We start from the raw sequence: 16,481 nt of genomic DNA on the forward strand, positions 1-16,481 counted from the left end.
TTACGTACTTCTGGGTTAAAAATAAGTGTGGGGGCCCAAAGTGATGACACCTTATGTATTCCTTTCTAAGGTGCAGAAGTGTGCGGGCCCAAGCCCCATGGCCCCCACGGCCCCCACGGTTCTGCCCGCCATGGTACACTGTAGTAGTAGTAGTGTTGATATTTCTCATAATATATCTTCACAGGGCCATGCAGCTTATCACCTCATTCAATGCAAAAACCTTCTGAACTCATCACACTGACATCTTCACAGATCACCTTCATCTTGATTACCAAAAACACTGCCCGTTTGACATAATCCAAGTGGCAGATCTTCTTGTTGAGCTTTTCCCTGTTTTTTTTTTTTTTTTTTTTTTTTTTTTGCTTGTTAGTGGAGAAGTGGCATAAAGAAATGTAAAGGCCCCCTTTTTTTCTTTTTCATGACCCACTGTAACCCCTACCCTTAACGAAAAGCTATAAGATGCGCCTTGAATTGAATCCTTCTTCTTCTTCTTCTTCTTGCCTCCTATTTTATCACCTCTACCATCATTATTTATTTCCATGACATCATCACCGCAAGGAAGACAGCTGGGGCAGAAATCTCTGAAAAGACGTGACAGAAGTCAAAATTTGACTTACTAAATTATGAAACAGAAAAGTATACGTCTCTCAATGCTGTGACCAATTCTTTACTCAGTACACTGCATAGGTAGATGTAAATACAGCTCTATGACGTAGACTAGCTAAATAACTGTAATCGATTACACTATAGCGGAGTTTATGTATATCGATGACATGGACGCCATGTGTGTTGTGTAACGAGCATGGAATCCTCACGTTTCGTAAATTATCTGCCTCATTTGTCGGACTGAAACAGTGGGTATCAAGAAAACATGGCATTCTCGCATACTCTGAACCGTTTCCGGACACTTACTGCAAATGCTCTGTGGAATTCAAACTCTTCATTTGTCGTAAAACCATCATGGAGGCAGCTCCATGGACAATCGAGCACGAGAAATCGATCTGAATGGGCTAGCAACTTTATCCGCATGCTGCGGGTGGCCCTGCGGGGAAGTTCTGGGCAATCGTTCTCGCAGCACCTCGCTGTCTTCTGCAGCCTGCTCGCCCGCCAGTGCAATGTATACGCAGCGCAGAGACTGCGAAGAATGGAACGGATGGTATCGCTGTATAGATTATTGTATTCTGAGAGGTCGCTTCAGTCCCTAACCCTTGGGTTTGCTCGTAGACATCTGAAGGGGAGGAGGCGAAATCTGTATGTGTTGTTTGGAGGAGCTTGCTTCGCATGGGATCAGGAGAGAGTCGGTGATCGACAAATCGACAGGTTGAAAAAAAAAATCATCTCAGTAAAATATCTCAATTTAAATTTATTTCCATTTAAACTTAACTTGTAATATTCATCAATCACAATCAATGTGGGAACATGCAAGGTTAGAGTGACGCTGGAAATGCATACTGGGTATTTTTATTACCTGACACAGCTCTTCCTATTCTAAACTAGGTAGGAAATTAATGTGTATTTAACCAATGGCAATGTGGCAGTTGTAAATTTATAACTTTAACTAATTTATAGATTCATCAACTCAAAATCAAATGTGAACTTGAAACTTGTCTATTAGCTTACTCATTGTAATTTGAAGAAATGGTTAGTTGAGTGTTTGCAGTTGAGTAGCACTTTAACCTAGTAGAGTCTACACCATGTAAAAAGGCATGTTTTATTTTATTTTTAGATAATTTTACGCATACATATGGAGCTTTCTAGACTATGTCTGTGTGTGTGTGTGTGTCTGAAGACTGCATTTTGAATCGAGAGCATGATCCGCTTTTTAATGATTGACTAGTTCACGTACTAAATTGTGAATATTTGCTGCCACATATTGTATACAGCAGTACATGCTCATTCATTTCTTATTTTCTGTCTTCTTTAAGAATAACAATAATGCCAGGGTCAAATGGATATCAATAGCAAAGCTCCGTCTAGTAGTTTCATGAGCAGATCGGAATGGTTGATGGGGTATGATGATGATGATGATCCACAGCATTTGTATGGCGCCATATATCTGTCATAGAAACATTCAAAGGCGCAGACTCCTCCAAGACAGTTAGCAATTAAATGTCTGGTGAAAAATGTGAGTCTTGAGTGAGGCTTTGAAGTGATCCAGTTTGTCAATTTCATGGAGGAAAGATGGGAGGGAGTTCCATAGGCGAGGAGCAATAGAGGAAAACGCCCGGTCTCTGTATCCCTTGATTGAGATGTGTGATGGGCACCTGGAGAGTAAGGCCAGATGAACGAAGGCCAGGGCGAGACTGCCGTCTGGGTATGGGGATAAATGAATTCTAAGTCAGCCAAGAGATATTTTTATGCGTTTTATTGATTGTGCATAGATATCTACTACAGATACATCAATACATTTTAAAATTTTCTAGAGTTGTAATGTACTTTTTATGCCTCCTCCATGAAGTGGTGCCGGAGGCATTATGTTTTCGAGTTGTCCGTCCTTCCGTCCATCCGTAATGAATTTTGTGGACAAGGTAACTATCAAAACCTGTTGAGGTATCCTAATGAAACTTGGCATGTATGTGTATTAGGGGGTGAAGTTGTGCCTATCAACTTTTGGGTGCACATGCTCAAGGTCAAAGGTCAAAAGGTCAAGGTCAAATACATAAAATTTCACTATTTCCACCATATCTATGCAATGCCTGAAGATATTTTCTTGAAACTTAGTGTATACATGTATTACCCAGTTAAGATTCTCTGGTGAAAGTTTGGGTCATGAGGTCAAAGGTCAGAAGGTCAAGTAAATACATTAAAACTTTTTGTTTCTCTCTCTGTACCTTGGAAAATTGTTCAAGGTATCTTCATGGGACATAGTATATGACTGGCAGTGATTATCTAGAGAATGTAGGGTTCATGGGGTCAAAGGTCAGGGGTCAAAGGTCAAGTGCAGCACTTCAAAATTGTACTATTTCCCTCATGTTCTTTTTTTTTGCCTGAAAGGTCAAAAGGTCAAAGATCAAGTGAAAGTGCTGAACCAACTTTTTCCTCCATATCTCGGAAGTGGCTCAAGTTATCTTGAAACTTACTACATATTTATGCATGTTCTACCTGAAAGTGATTATCTTATGAATTTTAGGGTCAAAGGCTAGATGAAAATGGTAACAATTTACGATTCAATCCCGAAATTGCACTTTTTCTCCATACCGGTACCTTGAAAATTACTTAATGCATAAATGTATGAATGGGTCAAAGTCAAGTTAAAGTCCTTAAATCCCCAAATACATGCTGTCCTATTCATCCAATAGGCCGGTTTACTAATGTATGCACAGATCTTTAATTTTGCACACGGCCGCAACCTCGGGCAAACAAAGGATGCGAGCCTGCAACGTCGGCTGCTGCAGCCGTCCCCGATACATCCCCACATGTAGACTTACGTGTATGTTGTGTACATGTGTACGATGCATCAACTTCGACTTTACCTCGTGGCATTTCGTGTGGCTCTAAATCAATTCCCAACCTTAGATGAGGGAAAATTCTGCTGTGATCAAACGCAATTTGGACTATAGTTTCGATTTTATTGAATTTTGGCTTCGATTTTGTCTTCAGTAGTTCTGGAAATGGGTGGAAAACACTGCTGCTACGGAACATACAACAGTATGACCGCATCACTTCAAACTTCAATGATTTTAAGCATTATGATTGATTGTGAAATCTAAACTAGACAATGAATCTCTCATAATCGATATGTTTCCAAGGATTTTTTTTTTTTTTTTTTTTTTAATGTTAGACTCAGACTGATTAGACTTCATGAAATAGAATGACGATTTTGACCTATTTTTCTATTAACAATAACAGTTAGGGGGCCTAGGCCTAGCCCTATATAGACTAGATCGAGAGTAGATCTAGACGTAGACCTAAAATTAAAAACAAAAACAATGTTAGACCTAACCTTCCTGACATTCGCAGTAGGCAACATTTATTTCCCCCGTTGACTTATTCATCACGACCCAGGTCTGGTACGTTGGTTTGTTGAGGTATGTCCGGTCGGCCTAACCTCACTAAGGAAAACACGAAAAGGGCTCGTGTCCCAAACCTCATTGAACTTCAGGCTTGAAACACTCCCATCCGCGAAAAGACGGTAGTCCTCAAATGACTTGTATCCCTTTAGCTTTTCCAGTCATAGTCAGTCCGATTGATGATAAGGTAGTTGAACACGTCAAAGAGTCCAAAATCTGTCAAAGTTGGATGTAAACCCAGCGAGCTTGTTAGGATCGGAGAACGAGCAGCCTACCAGAGCGAGCTTCTCCTGCATTGACCGGCCGGTGTCCGCCCGGGAGAGGTCGGGATCGATGGGCAAATCCAAATCGGCTACGGCAGTTGCACTAGTTTGATGAGTTTCTCCTTGTTGTAGCCGCTTGTGCTCACACCTATATCCCTCAAATACTCAGTTAATTCCTTAACTGTCCAATTCTTCCATGGCTTGCTCGAACTTTAGCTAGAACTTGAAGCTGACGCCATCTCAAAGCAAGATTATAGCAAACAAAAGTTGTCGATCATCCGCGGCGAGTAATGATCGTAGACAATACACGTGTGAATGCAAAAACAGTGTGGCGCGCGCGTCCGCGCTTATTTCGCTTGCCCGACCTAGTTACAATCACTAGGGTCGCGTGGGGTTGACGTCATTATGCATATCATTAGTAAACCGGTCTATTAAACCTAGGTCAAGGAAGGTGAAGATTTAACACATTTGTGACAAACTTGTCATTTTAATATTTTGCCAATTTTGTGAAAATGTAATCACACATTGTCCACATGTACTATCTAGATCTATTAGGAGAATCATGCATTATGGTGGAGGCATACCAGTCGCCATAGCGACATTTCTAGTTTTTAGCATTAAGTTGATGTTGTAGTGGAGTTCCAAATCAATCAGTGATTGAATAATTATAAAATTCTCAAATCTTGGTTCAGTATTTCTCAAGTACTCTGTAGGTTTTAACTAGTTTCTGTTTTTTCCCTTGATTCTAGATGTAATGAAAAATGTTCCGTGTTAATTGTATGTTGCAACATATTAATCAGTTTTTGTTATATTTGCTTCCATTCATAAAATTTCTAGTATCCCCCCCTTTCTTTTTTCATTTGTGCATAATAACATTCTTCTTTCTGAACTCCTTACAAATTCTCTTTTGCAAATGCAGTTGCCTGGAAGATGTTGACCTGATTCGCAGGCTCCACGTGGATCGGAATGCGGACTGCCCGGAGCTGAGTGCGTGGGAGAAAGTCATGACGAAAGCAGAGCTCATGGTGTGGCGGAGGAAACTTGATGCCACTTATCTGTACGAGTACAAAGGTACTTACAGGGTACTGTGGATTCACGTGGATATCATGAAATAGCAGTGTCACAGCATGTTCAAGTTACATGTAACTGTAAAATTAGATAAATTCAGTCGAATAGAACATGACAACTTCATTTAAATTCCATGTTTAATAAGGTTACAGATTTCCAGTTTGTGAATAGGGTATGTTGTTACTGAAGGTAGCAATAAGTGAAAATTTGCTGAGGTGATAATATTATCAATGTACTTTCTGTAAACAGGATGATAGGTCAATCCTCAAGTTCAGAGATTAGTATAAATGAACCTTGTGTCTACATGTAGTTTGAAATGAACAGCCATACAAACCTAACCTGTTGAGGACAAGTCCCGAGTATACTCGGGCAAGTGTCTTGGGGAAATGCGTGTTGTAGCAAAACCAGTCTGTCCTCAACGGGTTAAGACAGAACAAAATTAGTGATGGGTCAATCCTCAAGGTCAAAGATTAGTATAAATGAACCTTATATCTAATTAGAAATGAACAGCCATACTTATGACAGAACAAAGTTTGTGATAGCACGAGAAGGCAGAGGCATCCCAGTAAACTGTTTGCTGTGCTTGAAGCACAAGTCTTTCTGTACTTCTGAACTACTCTTTTTTTTTTTCCTTTTTTTTATTTTTTAGGTGGTGGTGGTGGTGGGTTTGTTGCTTTGGATAGGTTGTCTTGGAGGTGGTTTTTATATCAGAAACAAAACCTTTAGCCAAGGAAATTTTTTGCTGTTGTTGTTGTTTCATAGAAGTTTATCACCAGCTGTCATGACAATAATTTTGATAGATTTAGAACAAGGGTATGAATCTCACATATTTTTTTTTTTTGTTCTAATTGTCCGTTGATATTTTGTTTTTCCCCACTGTCAGTGTTTGGAACATTTACAGATTGCACGGCCAAGTCGTACCTTAAGGTTCAACTTGATTTGGACTACAGACGGAGTTGGGACAAGCACGTCATTGAGACAGACATTATTGACCAGGACCAAGAATCTGGAGCAGAAGTGGTGTATTGGGCCACCCAGTTCCCAGTAAGCTACAGTATAAGTTCCTTTTGACACCATGCAGAGAGGATACATAACAGTACTTAATCATCGAAATTTTTGTTTAAGCCTCTACATGAGGTGTATATATATATATGTATATATTGTGTTGTTTTTTTGGGGGGGGGGTTTGCCTTCAAACTTTGCTAAAGAACCCCCCAAAATAAAATAAAAAATAAATAAATAAAAATAAATGAATAAATAAAAAGCAAGAAGGGCTATATAGGTATGGTCAGTGAAGTGGTCAACTTGTATGTTTGTCCCTTCTACAAAGTTTGATACATTGATGATTCCATATTTTCAAAGTGATTTACATCAAATTTGGCACATAGATTAGCCTTGATGTATAGACATTCAATATCTTTTTGGTATAGAAGCAGAAAGCATGATGCCATGGAAACCTCATACTTAAAGGGGAAAAAAATCAGGAATGAGGCTTGCAGAGCTAACAAACTCTGAAATTCACCTTTAAATTTCTCTCATGTGTTGGGTTTGAGGTACACATGTGCAGACATAATTGCTTACAGTGGCAAGACTGCATTGGCATGGCAATAGCATATTTTGCCAAATACAAGATGATGTCAACAATTTGTGGAGCCAGCAACTCCCCTTGTTTTGAGGCAATTCAAATGGAATTTGGCTCACATGTTGGTTGGTTTGCTGTTGATGTGCAGTGGCAGAAAGTGAGTCATTATGATAATGGCATGTGATGATGGAAAAACAACAGTATGAAAAAAACTTGGAACGAACAACTCCCCCACCCCTCCTCCCCTGGGAAACATACTTAAAGGGACTGTACAGTACTGGTTGAGGTGAGGATTCAGGTTTATAACATTTTTTGGTGAGATAATGAGAAATCTCTTATGAAATATGAAAGAGCATGTAATTTCAGGAAGGATTCAACATTAATTTGATGAAAATTGTCCTTGAAATGGCTGAGATATCCAAAAAAGCGATCCTATTAAAATTGACAGGCCACGACTTATTAGGATCTCTTTGTTTTACCTTGTTTTTTGATATCTCGATCATTTCAAAACCTATTTTCATCAAATAAATTTTTGATTCTTCTTAGAATTGTATGCTCTTTAACATTTATCCCCAAGTTGAATTATCCTTCGGGTTTATGCCGGGTTCAAGTGTGTACATGTGTGCCACACACAAACACACTGCTATAGCTTCTGACCATTGGAGCATTGAGAATTTAGGGTTTCTGGGACGAACACTGAACTAGGGCTTAGAGTAGTTTCTAAATATCTGGCAAAACGTTACAAGCTGAATCCTCACCTCAACCAGTACTGTACAGTCCCTTTAATAATAATAATAATAATAATAATAATAATAATAATAATAATAATAATAATAATAATAATAATAATGATAATAATGATAATGATAATAATAATAATAATAACAATAATAATAGAGAGACTCTTATAAAGTGCTCATTCTGCCTAGAAAGAAACTCAATGGCACTGTAGAACAGAGTACATTATATATCACGTTACAACAGAGTATCACAGAAGATAGAACAACAAACAAACACAGGGGCGGATCTAGCTTTTTATAAAGGAGGGGGTTGGGGGCGGTATGCGAGGGAGCGTAGCGACCGAGCCCGAGCGAGTGGAGCGAGCGCGGGGGGGGGGGGGGGGGGGGGGGGGGGGGGGGGGGGTGTGGGAGGGGGGTGTCCCCCTCCCACAGTAGGGAGAATTTTTTTTTAAATCTTTGTGTGAAAATGGCGTCTTCTTGCATCTAAAACACCACTATTTTTGGTATAGAGGTCATTGCCATAAATAGAAAAAAATAAAATTACAAGTTAAAAAAAAGATAAGATTAAAAAAAAATGGTCCCCGGATTTTTTTTTTTTTTTTTTTTTTGGGGGGGGGGTTGCAACCCCCCCAACCCCCCCTCTAGATCCGCTTCTGCAAACATTATACGTACAATATACATAAGGTAAACAATTGAATTGAAAAGGTAGGTCTTGAGATTCTTTTTAAAAACATCAGTAGAAGGTGCTTGTCGAAAAGATTTTGGAAGGCTATATTCCAAAGTTTTGGGCCCATGTATGAGAAAGCATGATCCCCCCAACTATGCTTGATTCGAGGTACCTGTAATTTTTGCGAGCGCGATGAACGGAGATTTCTGATGTGTTTACTCTGTGTTGATGAAATTTGGCGTGCAAACTGTATGGCTATTCACCTCTCAGCATTAAAGGGATCGTTTAATTTTGTTTGAGAACTAATTTCAGGTTTCTAACATTTTTTGGTGAGATAATGAGAAACCCTTATGAAATATGAAAGAGCATGTAATTCTATGAGGAATTCAACATTTATTTGATGAAAATTGGTTCTGAAATGGCTGAGATATCCACAAAAGAGCAATTCTAATAAAGTGTGGAACCCACACTTTATTATGATCTCTTTCTTTTACTTTGTTTTTGGATGTTTCAGTCATTCCAAATCCGATTTTCATCAAATAAACTTTGAATTCCTCTTAAAATGGTATGCTCTGTTCTACATCATAAGTGTTTTCTTGGTATCTCGCAAAAAGTTAAAAGCCCAATTCTCATCTCCACCAATACTGTACCATCCCTTTAATTGTGCCTGCAATGTTATATTGGAGGGTTACAGTATTTGTTGGTCGTAAATCAGCGATGATTTAAACCATCTAAAAAATGATAATCTAAGCAATGATGTAAATGATATTTTTGGTTTGCAGAATTTAGTGTTATATAACTCTACCATGTTAGTGAATTATATTTGAAATGGAAATAGTTTACTCTGGAACCACTGTGGATTTAGATTTCTTTTTTCAAACTCTCTTTCCAGTTTATTGAGTAGGCTTGGTCTTTTAGTGGTATAGGGGAGTTCCTAAAGGGAAGTCCAATTAGAATTGTAGCTGTTTGAAATAACATACTTTCGTTGTTTGTTTGTTTTTTAATGTCTATACCCTGAAGGGTGCCAGATGCATTTTTTTTTTATCTTTCAACTATCATAAACAGAGTTCATCTTGTAAATTTCCTAGATGTTAGTCTTGTCATCTTTAATATCCAACTCTGAATTTACAATGTATGTAATTGATTGCTCTGTAGCAGATAGTTGAATGTTATTGTCAAAAAGAGAAAATAAAAATGAAGTGATCGTCAGTATGTTGCACATTTTGTATGAAAGATGCATACATTGTCTAGGTAAGGAATTATTCTGCCAGTGAGTATTTCCGTCATATGGATTTATTTATATATATTTTTTTAAGAATCTGATCATCACTTATGGTTTGCTTCTTGTTCCTTTATCTCACAGTTTCCAATGCAGAGTAGAGACTACGTGTATGTGCGTCGTGCCAAGATTTTTCACCGGCATCGTGCGATGGTCCTTGTCTCGCAGGCAACCACTCATCCCAGAAGACCCGAGTCGAGACGCCACGTCCGCGTGACACGATTCTCTTCCAGGATGGTCATTAAACCGTTCTCAAGCTTTGATGAGGTCAGGAAAATTTTCGCAGTGACTGTAACTCTATCTGGAGGTTTGACAGGCCAAACCCTAGCAAAACTGTTGTCTCATATTTGTGTGTGTATATGTGTGTTTGTGTTTAGGTGTGTTATTGAGTCAACCCTCAGTTTTACATACTAGTATTCCTAGTGCTACTTACAAGTGAGCCATAAATCACTTGCAATCTGATGTAAACTGCTGCAAAGAAAATCTGCACAGCTTCCATTTTGAGCTTAACTTACCTGAACTTAACTTAAATGAGCTTAACTTAACTGAAAACTTACCAGTTCAAGCATTGATGATTGTATAATGTTTTGTCATGATTCCTTGTATATGTTATGTGAAATGCATAGATAATTGATGATAATTATCATGTGCTTTATGAATTATTATTATTATGAAATTAGTATGAAAGATGGTTTTAGTTATTTTCACAAAGCCATCTAATTAGAATAAATGCAAGATTGAAAAATACTATAAAAGTGGAAATTTTTGCACTTTTTGTGCAACATGAAAGTAACGCGAAAATAAAAGCACCCAAATTTTTTGCTTCTTATGTGTAATACAATTTTATATTTTGATTCTGTAGAATTAAAAACACATGAAATTCATCTTACCAGGTCAAGTACATCAACGATACTTGCGTGAAAATGTCCACTTTTACAGTACCAGGTAACATTCAGCATTTGATGGTGGGGCCGGAGGAGGAAACTTGCTACAGTCTGAGCTCTCCTATCCGGCCTCCCTTTATCCGGATCTCTCTATCATCCAGATGCGATCTCGGCATGGGTTTTTTGCTTTGTTTTGTTTTGTTTTGAAGCTGATAATTATGGGGAAAATGGGGATGTCAAACTCAAACAAAATTCCTATACAAACCCACATGAATTACATATTATTCCCAACATAATTAACATACATTCACATTTCATTTTCATCTAAATAGCGTGCATTCAGACATTCACTACCCCCCAAGTCACCTCACGAACATTGACAGAAAACTTTTAATCAAATCAGGGCAAGGTACGGGCAGTTGTTCTCAGGCAGCTGCATGTATTAAACAATGAGTCTCCCATATCCGGCCAAATCCCTCATCCGGATGAGCGCCGGTCCCGACATGTCCAAATAGGAGAGGTCGGACTGCACTTTATAAACTGTCGATAGGTGTTAACTGTTTTTCACTCTGAATTCTTTCCTCAGAATGGCTTTGATTACATCCTGACCTACCATGATGACCCCAAAGCCCCATTTCCTACCACAGCGGTCAGCTGGCTGGCCAGTACTGGTGAGTTGATCCTTCAGTTTCCAAGCAACAGATATGTCCGTGTTTACAGTGGCGGATCCAGAGGGGGGCGCACACCTGGTGCGCCCCCTCTTTATTTTTTGTTAAAACAAGAAATAAAAAGAAAAAATGGGGGGCGCGTGCCCCCCCCCCCCTTTAATTTTGTAAAGGCGCCTCCCCTTTACAGAATTCTTGAATCCGCCCCTGGTTTAGTATTGATAAAATATATTGATAAGTAAAATCATATATGGTTTGCGACTTAAGTCGCACCTCTGCATGAATTATAGCTACGTATACAACACATCACAAGCACTGCAAGTGAGACAAAGCCTCGCTTTTAAAAAGCATCTATTTACCCTACTGCACTGTACTGTTTATGACTGTTGGTTGGTGCACCATTGTATTTGAGTTTGGAGCAAAAATATGCACCAGTAAACATGGTTTTAAAAAAAAAAAGAGAGGGAGATTGATAACGTAAGAGGGGATATTAACTGAACATTTATTGACCTGTTTGTGTGAAGGTGACATAAAAAGTCGAACTTGCATCTCTTTTATGTTATGACTTCTGTTTGATAGACTCTTGCCAAGTCAGCTGTGATTGCCTGCTAATACACCACTAATGTTAATTTCTCTTGTATCAAACAAAATAAAGACATTCCATGTCTTAACCTATTCATGATTCACATATAGTCAAAGCTGTCTTCAATGACTGCTCAATGGAAACCCCCAAAATGTGGGCGGTATGGACAGGTGATCGCTATACACAGATTCTTAACAACATGTTTTCTTTGTGGGGGGAGTCCCATATGGTCTTTATGGTGATACATTTGCTCCTGCAACAGTTGCTCTGGTCTTAGTTTCTCCAAGGACTTAGGATTAGGATTAGGGTTGTGATAGGGTTTTGGGTGTAGTTTGATGCGAGGATTAAGATTAGGGTTAGGTTTATGTTCGTGAGTAGGTTTTATATTTGGGGTAGCGTGCAAATATTTCACTAGAGCAATTGTTGCAGGAGCAAATGTCATAGAACCGGTCATTGTAGGGAGGTGGTCACTATGGCAGGTTTGACTGTATTCAAATCTACGAGAAGCCTTTGCTATTCTGTGGGTTTGCTTTGGTGTAGCCCATCCAGTGTTTTCTCATTTGTGTATGAAACAGGTGTTCCTGACTATGTGGAGAAGATGCATCTTGCCGCCATCGACCTGGACTCCATGCCAGCCACCAACTTCAGAGAGATGCCGAGTGAAGAACAGTACACATCCACCAACTCCAGCAACTACATCTGAGAGCAAGGAAACCCCTGGACAGGGAGACTATCCATCTAGGCTGTCTTACTTATGGTTTTAGCACAAATATTTGTTGTTTAGCAATTACCAAATAGGAGAAAACAAAACAAAACAAAAACAAAGATTAAAGTTGTTAAGCAATTTTGTTCCTATGTAGCAATGAATTTTTTGTCCTTTCAGCAAAGAAGAACGATGCTCTGAATGTTTATGCTGGTAAATTACCTTAAGTAGGTAAAAAAAGCCTTTTGTTTGAATAGTGCGCTATTTGTTTTATGCAGATGCCTTGACCTTGGCATGAGCAAAGTATACAAAATGTTACTGATCTCAAGGCCGTGCACAGTCATTGGTGTAAGATACTTGTAGGAGGATGATAACAATGAGGTTTGACGCAAGACATCATTATGACTGCATTGTACAAAAAATGTTCTTGAAGGAAATGATGTGGAGTGTATGTTATAATTTGAAATGAACACACCAAGGTGTACTAAATGAAATGTTTCGGCAGTATTACTTAATCACTCCTTTTAAAACATTTACAATATGGAACAATATAACTGTTGTCAACAGAGCTTCAGCACCAAAGAAAACTCCCAGATTATGACTTGGAAGTGTGCACAGCACTGTTGAAGGCAGTGTGTATTCAGTATGCACAGTACTCTTACGGCCTAAAATTGAATGTCATTTCAAATAATGTATATGCCCTATATATTTAGTGAGTCTAATTTTTCGCACTCTAGGACTTCCCAACAATTTCGTGAGTGTTCAAATTCAGTATCATGGAGTACAGCAATGGACGAAAAAATCAGTATCATTCATTCATTCTCAAAAAGATGTGCACACATCCATTCACCCAGTACACGTAGGTGCGTACTAAGCTGTAATCACGCAATGTTCATTTACTGTGTCTGCGTACCAGTTTACGTCGCATTCATGCCGGGATCAGGGTTGACATTTTCAAGTGTTGTTAAATTTGCAAATAGCATGTGACTCACAAAATTTACGAAAATGTAAACCCCGCGAAATAATGGCATGTACAGTAATGACCAGGATGTGATTACTCCTTAGTGGATTATTATGGGCTGAATTTAGTTCATGATTCAAATTCCTCATATTTCTCCAAATATCTTTGAACAAGAATGGGTGGGCAGGGTGAGTCAAGCTTGATTGAATGTATTGCCCGTGCAAATCAAGATAGTGTCAGCATCAATCAGAAATTCTTCCCCATTGGCATTTGTAAGACAAGGCTTGTGCCAAATTTGAAAGGAGCACATGTAAGCATTTTCACACATTTTTGGCCCAATGTTTCCAGTCTGTCAAGGGCATTACAATGTTCACTTCTATACCTTGATAGAATAATAGAAATTCAGCAAGTAATTAACTATTTGAGTTGTACAATCATTTTTTGCACACAAGTGAGGTTTTTATGTTTGTTTCGCCTGATCAGGAGTCTTCCTTTTTTTTTTTTCAGAAGAAACATTTATTCTTGGTATTGTGTAGCATCACCAAGATATCCAAGTATGTCATGTTTGTTCATGAATTTCAGTAATGCATAGTATTTCTTGTAAGAGTGTCTATAGATTTGGTATTAGACAGATGACGAAGACACTTTCATGTGTAATTCTATTTTATTTTCCTCCTTTTTGAATGTGGCAAAATATAATTCATATAGATTAGAGACTTAACATGTGTGCTCATTAAGTGACAGCCATAAGTCAGAATTTTCAATGACGTGTCACTGACATTTTCTATATTGCTGACTATGTCATCCCATGCTTTGAGTGATACCCATACTCATATACTACATTAGTTGTTCCGTCAGTAAGTACATAAAATATTTTCACTTTTACCAAGTGCAAGGAAAATTGCTGTTATGCACATGCTTTATACTCTCTTCCAGTGAACTTCATCATGCATAACATTTATTCGAAAGAGGATTTACATCAAGGAGAGGATTGTTGTGAATTGAAATCAATAGCATGGAAAGCAGGAGATCTGTAGAAACTTGGGCCAACTCGGACATTTGAAGGTTCCCCAACATCCATTACCAGCTTACGAATCACATAATTTGGAACTGATCAAATGTGCATCACATGTATTTAATCATTTTATTCTCTTTTTTTTTTTCTTTCCTTGGCATTCACTCTGCTCTGCCCCTTGAAAAATGACTGTCTTGCCTTTTGTTGTGTCATTGGCAATGAATTGAGCTGAAAGAGCATTATAATGCCAGATGTTACGCACCTTACCTTGACTACTGTAAAAGTGGATAAAATAGCATGAGCAATTTTTTGTGCTTGGCCGAATAAGATGAATTTTGTGTGTTATAGTTCCACAGAATCAAAGCATTTAATAGTGGTGCATATAACAAGCAAATGTATTCGCATGCTTTTATTTTCATGCTAGTTTCTGGTCATGCAAAATGCGCCAAAAAAAAAAAAAATTCTACTTTTACAGTAGTGTACAAACTCACTCTAGCAAGATACGTAGTAGTTGTATGATTGTCATTCCTATGTTGGAAAAAAAAAAAATGATCTGGAATTGTTCAAGTGACATGATGTTCATTATATATATCTAGAGCACAGTTGTGGAGAAAAAAAAAAAATGTAAGATGAATTAAGGAAAGGAATTATGTTTTTGTGTTCAAAGCAAAACCTACATACAATGAAAGCTACATTGCAGCCATGTGACCGAGACCACCATTCTAATTTCACCACAGGTTGACATATTAGCATGCTTGATTTCACTCAAATTCTTGATCATTAGGGTGTCTTCACTTCACTGGAATTGAAAAAAAAATGTATATATATATATATATATAGCTATCTGCGTATGACATTCATTAAGCCATTGAAAAACCGTACACATTCTACAAATTCTCAGTAGATTTTATTCATGAGGGTACAATTCTGTAAAAGCCTGTGTATGTATGTGTATGTAACTGTATCACCTGCATCCTACCGATTTGCCAGCATGTATGGTCTATGTGGCACTTGTAGATATCACCCATGTTTCACTTGAGGTAAGTGACTTAATTGTACAGATGTGTCGCAGCACAAGTAGCCTACCATCACTTACTGTATGTGCCATATATTTTGTGAGTATGATATCATGCAAATTTGGACTTTAAAGATGATTTCACAAATGTTTGAAGTCGCATTGACAGCATAAGTTAAAAAAAAAAAAAAAAAAAAAAAAAAGTATACCTGTAATCGCATTTAAAGAGAAAAGTTTGTGATTTCTCACCCTGAGGAAGATCTGCAATGCATTTATGTAGTAAGAAACAAAATTTTCGTGAATATAAGTAGACTTGCAAAAAAAAAAAAAAAAAAAAAAGAAATGCCATGCACTGTACCGTGTATCAGTCTTAAATCAGAGAAGATGCAGAAAGGCTGTGGAAGTGGCAAGTTGATAGATACCACTGGGTATCGGTATTGAGCCAAATGCAGTGTTTTCAGCTCACTTGTAGAGGAGCTTTACAGTTTTGTGGTCACTCTGTCATCATCATATACACGAGAGCCGTCCCACATGTGGATTGTGATGACTGTAATGATGGTAGTACTGGTGCATTGGCTATAAAAATGATCTTGCTTTAATAGCCAGCAATTTCCACAGCCAAGTGTTTATTTGCACCAGTCTGATCAGACTGAAATTACAATACAACTCTTGCCATGGCCATGCTTAAAGAGTGATATCGTACAGTGGCACAGATAGCGATGTTACTTTAGAATCTTTGAAGCGATTTTGTAAATAACCACTACTGAGGTTGCTAGCTCATTCTAAAGAACGGGACTCTTATGTGAGGGTTCTTGCCTTTTGAAGTTAATGGGGCCACAAGTGCTTTCATCAGCATTTGCTGCTGGTCCTCCTCTGCTAGTGTGGAAGGATATTCTAAAGCCAATTTTCAAAAAATTTATGTCATGCTGTAGCCTCATAAAGCTTCAAAATTGTGATTGTTGTAGATGGTTGATTTGGTGGATGCTTGATTAAACCTATCTCTGGTCATTTATTGTTACCAGTCCCAAGCATGTTGTCTCGAATGC

The 16,481-nt window shown here is 38.2% G+C and overlaps 1 protein-coding gene across 1 annotated transcript; it reads left to right on the forward strand.

Moving 5' to 3' along the window:
* Positions 1-799: 799 nt before the first annotated feature.
* Positions 800-15,778, forward strand: LOC140241514 (stAR-related lipid transfer protein 7, mitochondrial-like). Its single transcript, XM_072321250.1, has 6 exons — positions 800-1,320; positions 5,193-5,344; positions 6,225-6,385; positions 9,694-9,876; positions 11,080-11,164; positions 12,317-15,778. The coding sequence occupies exons 1-6, from the start codon at positions 872-874 to the stop codon at positions 12,442-12,444; spliced, it is 1,158 nt and encodes a 385-aa protein (XP_072177351.1). The 5' UTR covers positions 800-871; the 3' UTR covers positions 12,445-15,778.
* Positions 15,779-16,481: the final 703 nt, after the last annotated feature.

This window comes from Diadema setosum, chromosome 18, assembly GCF_964275005.1.
Source record: "Diadema setosum chromosome 18, eeDiaSeto1, whole genome shotgun sequence".
Taxonomy (NCBI): Eukaryota; Metazoa; Echinodermata; class Echinoidea; order Diadematoida; family Diadematidae; genus Diadema; species Diadema setosum.

Bases quoted from the DNA above. Each gene is read 5' to 3' on its own strand.
- LOC140241514 (XM_072321250.1), top strand. From the start codon at position 872: ATGGCATTCTCGCATACTCTGAACCGTTTCCGGACACTTACTGCAAAT. The intron at 5,345-6,224 runs GTACTTACAGGG...CCCCACTGTCAG, and splicing joins TTATCTGTACGAGTACAAAG to TGTTTGGAACATTTACAGAT. The intron at 6,386-9,693 runs GTAAGCTACAGT...TTTATCTCACAG, and splicing joins ATTGGGCCACCCAGTTCCCA to TTTCCAATGCAGAGTAGAGA.